This window comes from Gossypium raimondii, chromosome 1 (assembly GCF_025698545.1).
Source record: "Gossypium raimondii isolate GPD5lz chromosome 1, ASM2569854v1, whole genome shotgun sequence".
Classification (NCBI taxonomy): Eukaryota; Viridiplantae; Streptophyta; class Magnoliopsida; order Malvales; family Malvaceae; genus Gossypium; species Gossypium raimondii.
In genome coordinates, this window is record NC_068565.1 from 46,989,386 (window position 1) to 47,002,614 (window position 13,229).

The 13,229-nt window shown below is 29.4% G+C and overlaps 1 protein-coding gene across 1 annotated transcript; it reads right to left on the reverse strand.

Annotated features, from left to right (window-relative positions):
* Positions 1–7,476: 7,476 nt before the first annotated feature.
* On the reverse strand, positions 7,477–10,511 carry LOC105786140 (probable eukaryotic translation initiation factor 5-1). Its single transcript, XM_052634686.1, has 2 exons — positions 10,322–10,511; positions 7,477–9,384 (listed from the first exon to the last, which is right to left on the reverse strand). The coding sequence occupies exon 2, from the start codon at positions 9,062–9,064 to the stop codon at positions 7,721–7,723; it is 1,344 nt and encodes a 447-aa protein (XP_052490646.1). The 5' UTR covers positions 9,065–9,384; positions 10,322–10,511; the 3' UTR covers positions 7,477–7,720.
* Between the last annotated feature and the right edge of the window lie 2,718 nt (positions 10,512–13,229).

Consider the following 13,229-nt stretch of genomic DNA (forward strand, 5'->3'; position numbering starts at 1 on the left):
TTAGTTTTTTTTCCCCTTTTTAGTTCAATTTATCCTTTTATTTTATTATGTTGTGCTATGATTTATTATTATTATTATTATTATTATTATTATTATTATTATTATTATTATTATTATTATTATTATTATTATTACTATACAAATACACGCATGTTTTAGATAATATACAGACATATATTTTACAAGATTTTGAATATATATATTTTTGTACATACAAACGTTCTTTATATATACATACTTTTGTTTTCAAATTATTTTTTCTGTAAATACGTATATATTCGTATATTTCTATTTTATATGTACACATGCATATCTTTTATCCATACGCTTTTTTATATTTTTTAACTTTTATATACTTTATATTTTATATATATACTTATACATTTTTTTGTAAATATATATACATATACATATATTTTTTAAAATCTTATTTTCATAATTTTCATGTACATAAGTACATACTTTTTTATAAATTATTACAAGGTTTTTGTTTATATATTTCATTCCTTTTCTCTCACATGTATACTTATATGTTTTTTTGAAAAATACATGCACACATGTTTGCAAATTTACTTGTATATTTTACTCATGTGTATATTTTGTAAATGTATATTCATATGTGCTTTAAATTTAGGTTTTTGTTTCATATTATACATTAACTTTTAACTTACCTTTTGGGAAATATATTTTGGTTTCATTAAAGTATTAAAATCATGATATTTCATAAATTTTCAAGATATTTGGCATTCGTGATTCTTGAGAAAGATCGTGTCCTAACTTACTGGATTGCGATTATTTTTTCATGAATTTAGAAAGCCAAGTATTCGTTTTGCAATAAATTCGCAAATTTTAAATAAGAGCTTATTCTCGGGAATTCAAAAATGTTGGGTCCTAACTTACTGGTCATGACATTTTCTTCTCGAAATAAGAATTTTCAAAAGCAAAAGGCAATATTCGGGTATTTTGAAAATTTAAAAACATTGTGCCCTAACTCACTGGGTGTGGTGTTTTATTTCTTTGAAATAAGAATGTCTTACTATTTTGATTCATTCATGAAATAAAAAGTTTCCTTTTAAAATCTTTTCAAATTTTCGACACCAAGGCATTAAAGAATCAATTTGGTACCGATTTTGGGCGTTGCGAGGGTGCTAATCCTTCCTCGTGCGTAACTGACTCCCGGACTCATTTTCTCAAATTTCGTAGACCAAAATCATTTTAAGGTGAGCCGATCACACCTTAATAAAGGATCGGTGGCGACTCCAGTTTTATTATTTTTAAGTCGACAACTAAATTTTTTGTTTTCAAAAAAACAGTTTTGACAATACTTACCATTTTCATTTGCTCCACCGATATGTGATTCCTATCAAGACGAATCAATGATCCGGCCATTGATGAAAATATAAAAAATTTTAAAATTATTTTAAAAAATATAAAAAATATAAAATTATTTTAAAAATGAAATTGAGGGGAAATTGAAATTAAATATGGATTTGAGAGAATTTTGGAAGGAAATTGAGAGGAAATTGAAATTAAATATGGGTTTGAGAGAATTTTGGAAGGAAATTTGGAAGGAAATTGAGAGGATTAGAGAGGAAATATTAGATAGGATTTGTTTGTGAAAAAAAAGGGTGGGGTATTTATAGTTTTTTTTTTACCGTTGGGGGGGCAACGGTCAAATTTTTGACCGTTGGGGTACTGTTCACGCGCGGAGGACATCGCGTCCACGTCAGCGCGACCTGCTGACTTGGACGCGATGTCCTGACATGTACCCTGACATCGCGTTGACGTGGACGCGATTTCCCAGAAAATGGACAATTCCAGTAAATAATAAAAAAATCGGCCCATTTCAGTAAATTTTAAAAAAAAATGGCTTTTATTGGTAATTTCCTCTTTTTATTCTTCAATTTTGTATAAATTTATTTTATTTTTTCACTTAAAATTAAAAAATTTCAATATTCATAAAACCGAGATATTTTATTAAAAATAAGAGTCGTTATCAATTTGTTTTAGCTAATTGTGATCCAACATTTACCAAATCATATATATATATATATATATATATTTGAAATGCGTTAAAATTTTTAAAAAAATTCAAGTTGAAAAGCTAATTACATTCACCTCGTTAATTTCAAAATTATTTATAAGTTTAATATTCAAACAAAATTGTTTAATTAAATTTTAAATTTTTAAAATTCACCAAATGGGACTAGTTTATAATATTCAAGAACATAAAATTTCAAACAATAAAATATATCATTTATCTTCTTCTTTTTCTTTGTGTGCCGCCGCCGGTGCAGTCCTTAAAATTTGGCGGCCCCTTTTTTCATCGCGTGGTTGGTGGTGGGAAATGGCGGGGTCCACAAATGAATTTTTTTAAAAAAATTTTGAATAATTCTATTTTTATTTTTTTATATAATATTTAAGAGTACTCATAGTACCTTTTCAAGCCATAAATAGGAGCATAATATGCTTCAACCCACTCGAATTCAAGTTCTTTTGCATTGACAATAATGACATGCTAATCAATCTAAAACTCAGTCGATAATTTTTTAAAATTTTTAATTAAATTCAATAAATATAAAATTATATGGGCTTTGAAACTCAATCACTAAAATATGATAGAATTGAATTAGCATTCCAACGAAATTGATGTTTATTTTAATTATTTGCGTCATTGTGACTTATAATTTTGGTTATAGTTATTTGAATTTTTTTAAGGGAAATTATTTTGTATATTGCCAACGGAGACTTTGAATTTATAAGCAAGATTAGAGGATTGACAAGTGTCTTATAAAAGTTTTGTAAAATATTTAAAAAAAGATATATGTTAATTTTGTAAATATGTATGTATTTGTAACTTAAAATAAACTTACAAATATAAATTGATTATATTAAAATATAGGCTTAAAGCACAAATTGGTTCACACTACTCAATGGTCTCGCATCTAGTGGTTCAAGCAGGCGATGATTGTTGGCAGAAGTCGTCTATGGGAGGTACAAATGCAATGTCGACAACGATGCCTCATTTGTTGATATCGAGTCGATCGGATGGGCTATTGTTGTGCACAATGACACGGGTGATTTTGTGAGGTGCATTTCGAGGTTCATGAAGAGCAAGCTCGATCTTTTTAAGACTGAAATTTTGGCTACTCGTGAGGTTCTTTCTTAGCTTCGGTTTTTGCACGTGGATGGCGTCATAATGGAAATTGATAGTCAACAGCTTTGACAAGGTTTCAATTATGGTCATATATGTATGCTTCTTACTTAGGTTTATTACTAAAGAATTGTGTCTATATTGCCTTAGGTTTTCAATCATTCTCCTTTTGTTGTATTCGTAGGGATGCTAATAAAGTCATACACACTTTGACAAGAGTAGCTTTATTGAGAGTGAACTACATAGACTATACTATTTGTTCTTTCTTTATTGTTGGTATTGTTAATGTCGAGAGGTTAGCTAATATGGATGATAATGAGGGGAGCTAGATTTCGGTGTATTGGGTAAGCATGATGGCTTTGATATAGTTGCTCTCCTTGATTAATGGTCTAGTGTTCCATTTTAATGATTGTTTTTCCTCAAAATACACACAAATTAGTACTTAAATTATATCATTTTCTCATCTTGGTATCTAAACTTTTTTTTATCACAAGTAGTACATAAACTACTTTTTTTTTCCAAGTTGGTACTTCCGTTAGTCAAATCGTTAAGTCTATTTTTAAAGAGGTTTAACCCACAAATTTATACCTAAATTATGTTTTTTTTTTCCATTTTAGTTACTAAACATTTTTTATCACAAGTGGTATCTAAACAGTTTTTTTCCAAGTTGATACCTCTGCTAGTTCAATGTTTAGTTAAATTGTTAAGTCTATTTTTAAAAAAAAAACCTAACATATGACAAAAAAGACAAAAGTATTTTTTCTCATATATAATTTCTATTTCTAGGACAAGACCGGTGGTCGAACCGGTCAAACCACCAATTTTCAAATTGATCAATTTGTTCAGTTTAATCAAATAAGTTATTAAAAAATTCATAAAAATAAAATATTTGAAAATTAAAAAAAAACCCAGTTCAATTGATTTTTTAGCTTGGTTCAATTGGTTTATATCGATTCATTGATTTATTATTGACTAGAATTTTTAACGAATATAGCATTTTGGTGTAAATTGAGTAACATAAAAATAGTTTAGGTACCACTTGTGAAAAAAGTTTATGTACCAACTTAAGAAAAATGGTATAGTTTAAGTACTAATTTGTGGGTTAATTCCTTTTAAAAAGTTTTAACAATTTGAGTAACGAATGTACCAATTTGAGAAAATTGGTAGTTTAGGTACCACTTGTTATCCAAAAAGTTCCGTACCAAGTTGTAAAAAGGGTATAGTTTAGGTACCAATTTATGATTAAACCTAAAATATAATTTAATTCATAATTATGGAACATTAAAAAGACTAAATTATGCATGCAATTATGTTTACAATTAATTACGCTATTTTTGGTATTAAATTTCTAGCATTATATGGTTGATTGGTTCACCTAAAATGATAAATACATAAACTATATTCTAAAATAAAATTCTAAAGTCATCCTAAATAATTAATGTTGTCAAATCATAAATTATTTATCAATCTAATATATTTTAAATAAATAGAAGAATAAAAATAATGTAGATATTATAAGTGTCTTTTTAAAATTATATTTTAAACATAATAATTTAATATTGTAATATTAAGAATCAATTCAATAAGTAAAATTAGTTATCAACTAGAAGGTAGGGGTAGCTTTTTATTTAGTTATAGATTAAAGATATTTAATTAAAGTACCACCAATTAATATTGACAGCTACGATTTTTTAAATGAAAATATATCAGTACTAGCGGCTTTAAATTCTTAGGGTAAACTATAGGGTTAGTTGCCCAATTATTAGTATATTTCTATTTTGGACATTTAACTATGAAAATTTTTAATTTAGTTAATAATATTTTAGATTATTTCTATTTTGGTTAGTTGATGGAGTAATCACGTATCTTTTTCTAACTGCTATAATAACACATTTAATCTTCAATACTTATACATTCTATCGATTTAATCCTAATTCTAGATAATTCGGTAGATTTAGCCCCCACATTTATAAATTCTACCAATTTAATCCTCAAACATATAATTAAATATATTTATATTTGTATTTAAACAAATAATGAAATTTTGATAAACTTGCTTGTAAATTTCTGGTTTTATCATGATCATGCTCATAGCATTCTCATCAAAGGAATCCAATTTTTCCTATCAAACCTAACAAATAATTAACAAATAAAGAGAATAATGAAAAACTTTCCATAAACCTTTTGCATTCTTGTCAACTTGAACAATCGCGTAATAATTTATGGTAAAATTTATCTTCATTTAATTTGTTTAAAATTTATTTAGAAAAATGTAAATTTTAGAGGCTTTCTATTTTTCTAACTTGAATTTTAGATTTTTTATAATATTTTTAATTTTAGATACATCCATTTTTTATAATTTATAGTTTCTTTTATATTTTAAAAGTTTATATAATTTCTTTTAATTTTTAAAACATTTATATAAAAAATTATGACATCATCAATGCCAATTAGAATGTGTAAATTTATTGAATTACTTAGAATTAGGATTAAATTGATAGAATGTGTAAAAGTTAAGTACTAAAAATGATATTATACCAATTAGAAAAAGCCCACATATATCACTTCGCTGAAGCATTTAAGGAAAGTAACCAAAATAGAAACGATGTAAAACATATGAACAAAATAAAATGATTTAAATCCTTAGCTAAATTGAAAATTTTCATAATTAGATAGCCAAAACAAAAATACACTAATAATTGGATAACTAATTGTATAATTTATCCTTTTGTAAAAATCAAGAATGGTGGACTCATTAAAAGCTTCTGACTCAAAAAAGGGAATGGAACCATTTTCCTAAATAGTCACGACTTTGAATATCTATAATTGAGGGCAAAACACCAAAAAAAAGTCACTATTTTTTTAAATTTATCGAAATGGACTCGATATTTTATTATTTACCGAAATAGATCATTTTCCTTTAAATCGCGTCCACATCAGCGCGCTTTGCTGACGTGGCAACAAACCGCGCCCACGTAAGCGCGATTTCGATAAATTTTAAAAAAAAGAGTGACTTTTTTGGGTATTTTGCCCAAAAAGAATTCCAATTTATTTATATATTTAATTTTTATTTTTCACTTCTTACGCCTTAAATTGGGATAAGTTTTCAAAATAAATCGAGTTTTATTTTTTAAAATATAATGAGAGCAAATAATTGAGTAAAAGTAAAAAGAGCGTTTAATGCAATGAAAATGGCATGCGTAGGGCATGCAATGAAATGTGGCATTTTTCAAGTTTCCGTAATCATTTATTGTCCCACTATTAATGTTTTCATAAATTAAAAACAATTAATCAAAAAATAAATAAATAAAAAAAGTCAAAAAGAGAAAATTTGTTCCTACTTGGAAGCATATTAATATTATAATAAATACCATAAAATAAGTAGTACCGGAATTTATTAAACACACCCTCAGTGACCGAATCATTAACTAATTACAGTGACAATAGCCCCCGCAGTCCGCAGATTCCTGATTTTCTACACTCCTTCACACCTAAAGTCAACATTTTTGCGTTGACCGTCATAAAAATGGATAATTTGGATTTAAAATTAAACTCCGTAATTTGTTCGCAAAAATTTCATAGTTAAGAAATTTTATTTATTTCCGTTATTAAAATTAATTATTTTTATAATTTTATTTTATAAAATAACATTTTGCCCATTGATTATACATAAAACGGGTTAAAATGTAAATTTACCATTATATTATAAATATATTAAAATTTATTATTATATTTTATTTACTTTGATATTTATTATTATAAATGAAAAACCTGGGCAATTTACCATTAAAAGCCACTTTTTTTTAAAAATTTTAAATTTACCGAAATCGTGTCCACGTCAGCGCGAAGTTAAGGGACGTGTCAGCAAATCGCATCCACGTCAACGCGCTTTGCTGACGTGACAACAAATCGCGCTTACGTAAACGCAATTTGCTGACACGTCCCCTGACTTCGCGCTGACGTGGACACGATTTAGGAGAAAAGAGTCCATTCCGATAAATAATAAAATACCGGGCCCATTTCGGTAAATTTAAAAAAAAAGTGGCTTTTAATGGTAAATTGCCCTATAATTGAATAAAAATTAAATTTTTATTATAATATGAACTAAAAAAAATCTCATTCTACAATTATACAAAATAAAAAATCATGCATCAAATTGCACTTTAAATCAAAATTTATATGTAAATCTGATATTTTTCTTTTTTTCTTTTTTTTTTTTAAGATTTTCTTTTTAAACTAACCATCAAATCCATACAATTTTCACAAATCATTAATAAAATTATCAACATAGCATAATTAAAATTTCTCAACATCAAGGAAGATTGATCAAACAAAATAAACGCACAAAAAATATATAAAAAAATAAAATAGCAAACTGAATTCAACTTGCTCATATAAAGCAAACGGAAAAGATGTCTTAAGGATAAGCAGCTGAAAAATCCAGACACTCAAATTACAGAGAGCATGTAGGGCCGTGCTCACTGTACTTTATTTAAAAAACAAGACCAAGAGAGAAACATATTTGTACCTAGAAGTAGCCATGCAACCATACCAAGAGCTAGAGAATCACTCCTCCTCGGTCTCAGACTCAGCATTCTGGAGCCACTCGATGAAGGGCTTGACGTTCTTCCATATCTGAGAGCTCTTATTACTACCAGCTATACCTTTCTGGTACCACTCCATGATGAACTCTTCTTCCAATATGTCATCATCATACAATACTTTAATAACTAAAGCCACCTCCTTTGCTGCCTCAGGGCTGGCCTTGCCACAAAATAACTCCATAGAATGTAGAAGCATCATCTGGCATCCCTCTTCATTGGCTGCAGCTGCTGCCGCCGCCCCTGCTGCAAGGTAGTTCTTCTTTTTAGTTACTTCCTTAGCAAACCCTTTCCCAACATCCTCAAAGAGTGCTGTGAAAAGAGCATCCATGATTTCTTGGGAAGTTCCAGAGAGTGAACCTAGGAAGGATTTAAGCTGAGTTGGAGAAGACCCTTTCTTGAGATGTTCCTTTATCTCGTTAACAAGTTTCTCGTGGGTATTGAAACATTTCTCATGTACCTTGACATCAGGCTCCGGAGTCTTCTTCACTGACTTTTTCTTCTCTTCATTGGTAGATAGCATCACCATATCTGCAGTAACAGCACTTAACTGCTCTTGAATCCTTTGTTGAGCAGCCGCCAGTGAAGTATCTGTTTGCCACTGGACATCATCGTCGTCATTGCTGGCTACCTGTTCATTCTCATCAACCTGGCTTTGTGAAGGGGAATGATCCTCATCAGAATGCTTGCTTTTCTTCTTGGTTACTGCACCCTTGGAAGCAACAACCTTTGAAGTAGTAGAGGAACCTTTCTTTTTTGACTCCTTTTTAATCTTCTTCAGCTCTTCATCAGCAGCCTCACCCTCCTTGAGTCTCTCCTTTTCAGCTCTCCTCATCGCTTTCTTGTCTTTCGTTGACTTCTTTGCCTCAGGTGGGTTTTTAAGAATGAATGTCGTAAGCTTATCTCGCATGTCAACATCGGAAACAAATCCACATGCAGCACATTTCAGGGTAATCATCTGCATCTTGGTAATAATTATCTCCGTTTCAGGGTTCCCACAACCATAGCATTGAACATACTTCTTAATGAAGTTCTCAAGAAGCCCTGCAAGCTTGGCAGTGTCGTGGGCCCCATTTACGTGTGAAGTTCCAGTCTTCTCATCAAACTTGGATTGAGCTCCCAGTTCACAACCAAAATACTTTGTAGTGTAAGAAGCAGGTCTAGCCAAAGCCTTTGCAATCTCAACCATATTAACTACATTAGTCTTGATGCCATTTCCTCTCCCTTCAATCTTAGTTATCATTTTGGGCATCTTATACCTATAAAAGGCATCATCACTGTTTGAAGCACCAATATTTTGCAAAGCCATCTTGATCAAAACCGTAGGTGAGCGTTAATCAGAAAGGACAGATCAAATACTTGTGTTTTCAATCGCAATGCAAAAGTTTTTACCAGACAGCCTCCTTGCACAATGGCAACCGAGACAGTGTGTGTTATTAGCCCCAATATGCATGCAGATTATTTCAGAAGAGGAAATTATATTCTTTTTTCTAGACTTGGGACAGTACTCTCCGAGCAATCCAAATGACGACAAAAAGAGAGAGGCCCGTTCAGACATAAAAGAAGATTCAATCGTATCTATCTCCACTTTGACAAGCAGAAGACACAGCAGATTAAGCTGCCAACTTCCTGAAATAATACCAGTCAATCCAAGCAAAGGTTGAAGAGTAGTATATCGATAACCGGCAGAAAACTCATCCACATCAGGAAAATAACACTTGGCAACGAACAGCAACCATCAACACAAATAAAAAGTTAACAGTAAAGGAACAATGACACATAAGAATACAATTTAGAATGTTACATATACATGAAGATATATACAAAAATTTCAAATGCCAACAAAAACATCACAATTAATAAATATTCATTTCTTAAAGCCTACAGATCCCAGGAACAATGACACATAAGAATACAATTTAGAATGTTACATATACATGAAGATATATACAAAATTTCAAATGCCAACAAAAACATCACAATTAATAAATATTCATTTCTTAAAGCCTACAGATCCCAGTACTAATCTAGATACGCAATAGCAATCAAAAAGCTTTAAAAAAACTATTAAATTTCAGGGTGAATCTAAAGAAATAAAATTAGACAGATCAAATTGAAAAAGTAAAATCCCAATTCTAAAACCTTTAGTAACGTTATGAGATAGATTAAATAAAGAACTATTAAGTACTGCAAATTCAGCATTAGATAATCTAAACAATCCTTTCAGCGTTAAATAATGAAAAACTAAACAGAACATATATATATATATATATAATATCTGCTGGAATCATCTAAATACGGAAAAATCTTCAAAAGGATAATGAATAATCAAAATATAATCCATCAGGCCAGAACCAAACTACAATCAGATCATCAATCCAAATCCAAACCTATATAAGCTCATAAAATATAAAAATATAAACAGATCTATAACGATTCAACAACAGAAAACATAAACCTAGATATTGGAGAAAGACATCAGAGAATAAAATAAAGGATACAAAAATAACAAATTAAATCAAACAAATTCAGAAAAGAAATAAAATTGGATACGGAAGAATCATACCTTTTATTAGATGGGAAAAGGAGGGTTATTAGAAAGATTGGGAATTTGAGAAGAGAATGTATGGATTTGATTGGGAATTTGAGAAGAGAATGTATGGATTTGATGGGAGAGAATGAAGAAAAGCACGCAGCTTTATACGGTGAATTGCAGAGAAAATGTGAAAACTCTAGGGCAAACTCAATAACTTTGAATTTTGGAAAGGTTAAAATGTGATAAGTACTTGTACTCTCCGTAAATTGTGAACTTAGTCTTGTTATTTTATTTTTAAGAATTTAGTCATTTTATTTTTAGATTTTAAAATTTAAGTTTAAAATAATTTTAACTGTATTAACAAATTTTGAAATCTAAAAATAAATTAGAAAAATTCTTAAAAATAAAAGTATAATGACTAAATTTTAAATTCTGAAAAATATAGAGATCTGTGACATATTATAACCTTTTTGAAAATAATTACTTTTGAACCGACTTACTTTATTTACATTCTTACCGTTAATTCCATTTATTACTTACAATAAATTTTATTTCTCTCGACTTATTTAGTTGATAAAGTGCAACTACATCATAATTTTTATATTGTATTTGATGATATAAATTGTAATTACATAACTAAATGATTTTAAATTCTTAACAAAATAATTATTATAAAAATTATCAATAACAATAAAGAAAAAAGTATCTAAAGCAACAAACTTAAAATTAAATCATTTTATATAATACGCTAGAGAAAGTATTCGACAATATAATTAATAATAAAATTAACAAGAAAAATAAGCCTCGTATGCAATTTTATCTAATTACTCTAACATTTCATATTTATTGGTTTATTTTCTCTTTACCATAAAACATGTGCTCTTTGTTATCATTGATTGGTCATTGACCAAGTGTAATAAATACTAAGTAATTTAGTATAAATATTTTATAACAAATATAATGTAATTTAGTTTTAAAAGTCACTTAGTAATTTGAGTTAGGTGTAATTGCGTATAACTACACATCTACAGTATATTCGAGTAATCACTGTAATTAGTGAGTCTCGTCGCATTAAGTGTAATTGAAGCACCCCGATTACATTCTCCAATTCTTAAAGAGAGAGTGAGAATTGAAGTAATTATGAGAATATTTACAAATATTTACACTCAAATCCAACTACTCTATGACTTTTAAAATATGATGGTAGTTATTGCATATACAACAAACTATAGGGTGCGATGTTAGTGACAAAGATAAGATTTGTCCCTCCTACAGAATAAGAGCAATATCTTGGGCCCCTAAATGAATTGAAATAGAAATGCATTGTCATGCTTAAATGAGTCGATATAAAATGTAAGACTCATTTATATATATCAGGCTATTCGAGATTCAAGAAATAAAATATTAGACTATACAAACGTTACTATTCTGTGACTTGTTCAATTTAGATATCACAAATAAAAGGATGGACTACATAGTTGCATTATCATGAAAAATTTATTTCGGATTATGATTTCCTACAACTTAAGTAATAGTGATGTATTTCTAAATGTATTGCGATATTAGAGATGTTTTAATAGTAGTGCAAACCTTCCAAAATCCTACTAAATCGCACCTTATGGCTGAAATGATTAGAATTCAAAGAAAATTCATATAATTTAAATTAATTGATTATATAAGAATATTCACATAATTAATTTAATTTGAAAACATTTGAAAGGTAAAGAAACTAACCCGACCTAGGCTAGTCTTATACACTGGGTCCTTAAAGTCTTTATCTTTAAAAACAGAAAGCATAGAAAAATCTGCATCTCAAACAAATACCGAGTTGTTAAGGCCACCCGAGCCTCAGATTAAGTGATGGGCGTCGAAACTATCAAATAAAAATTCCTACGATAAAATAATTTTAAACAGTAGTAAAAAGAAGTAGGGTCAAGTCCACAGGGATTGGTTATTGCGATCAGCTTTCGTCCTTTTCTTATGAACAAAATTTTTGTCGTGACAGTAGTCATGCCCACGACTCGAAACGAACTTGCTAAAAAGTAAATAAAATAAATTAGGAGAGTTGAAAATGTCTGGAAATTAAAAAAGTGATATAGCAGATATAAAAAAATATAAACCGAAAATAAAATAAAATTAGAAAATGAATTTGAATTTGAATTTTGTAAATAGAATTATAAAGCCTTAGTCCTAGGCTCGGTGAATTCTGGCTTCTGAATTAATCCTCGAAAATGAGTTTTTTTCATCCAAACAATAAGCTAATTATAACAACTAAGAACGTCCTAACCACCAATTCTTCCTTTCGTAGTTGATTTCGGTACGTCCTGCAAACCAACCCTTATTGATTGTCTAATCGCGATACGCGCTTTTGCAATTCAAGACCCTGGTAGTCTTGTGACTGAAGAACCCAACTCAGATCAACGGTCTCAACTGCGCGGGACATTTAAATTCGATCATCATCTCCTTGATGAAAATCCCACTAGTATGACCCCGCCAAAATATGCCAATTTGTTCACGCGAATCTGAATATAGCACGACTGACTCGTCTTCCCAACTGTACGCCAAAACGACTAACCCAATGCGCGCTTTTAAGTTGAAATAGAGTTAACTTTAAGGGATGAATTTGTCAATCCTAATATTCCGGAGATACAGTGAACATCGTTATGAAAGATTTTTAGTACGGATACATTTCTCACGATTCTTGACCAGAAAGAATATTGGCCTAAAGCTAAAGAGAGATTTAGTGAAGCATGAAATTAATCATGTTTTTATTGGTTAATGTGAATAACTTAAATGGAAATGGTGGGAGAAGGACTTGAGAAATAATTAACCCTAACTACTGAAAAGTAAATGAAAGTTGATAGAATGCCACGCAAAGAAAGAAAGAATGAATTGAAATTTTTTTCAATTTCCAGGTATTCAATGTGTGTTTTTAAGT

What these genes read in the sequence shown, in the direction of transcription:
- LOC105786140 (XM_052634686.1), bottom strand. Translation starts at nt 9,064, where the DNA reads ATGGCTTTGCAAAATATTGGTGCTTCAAACAGTGATGATGCCTTTTAT.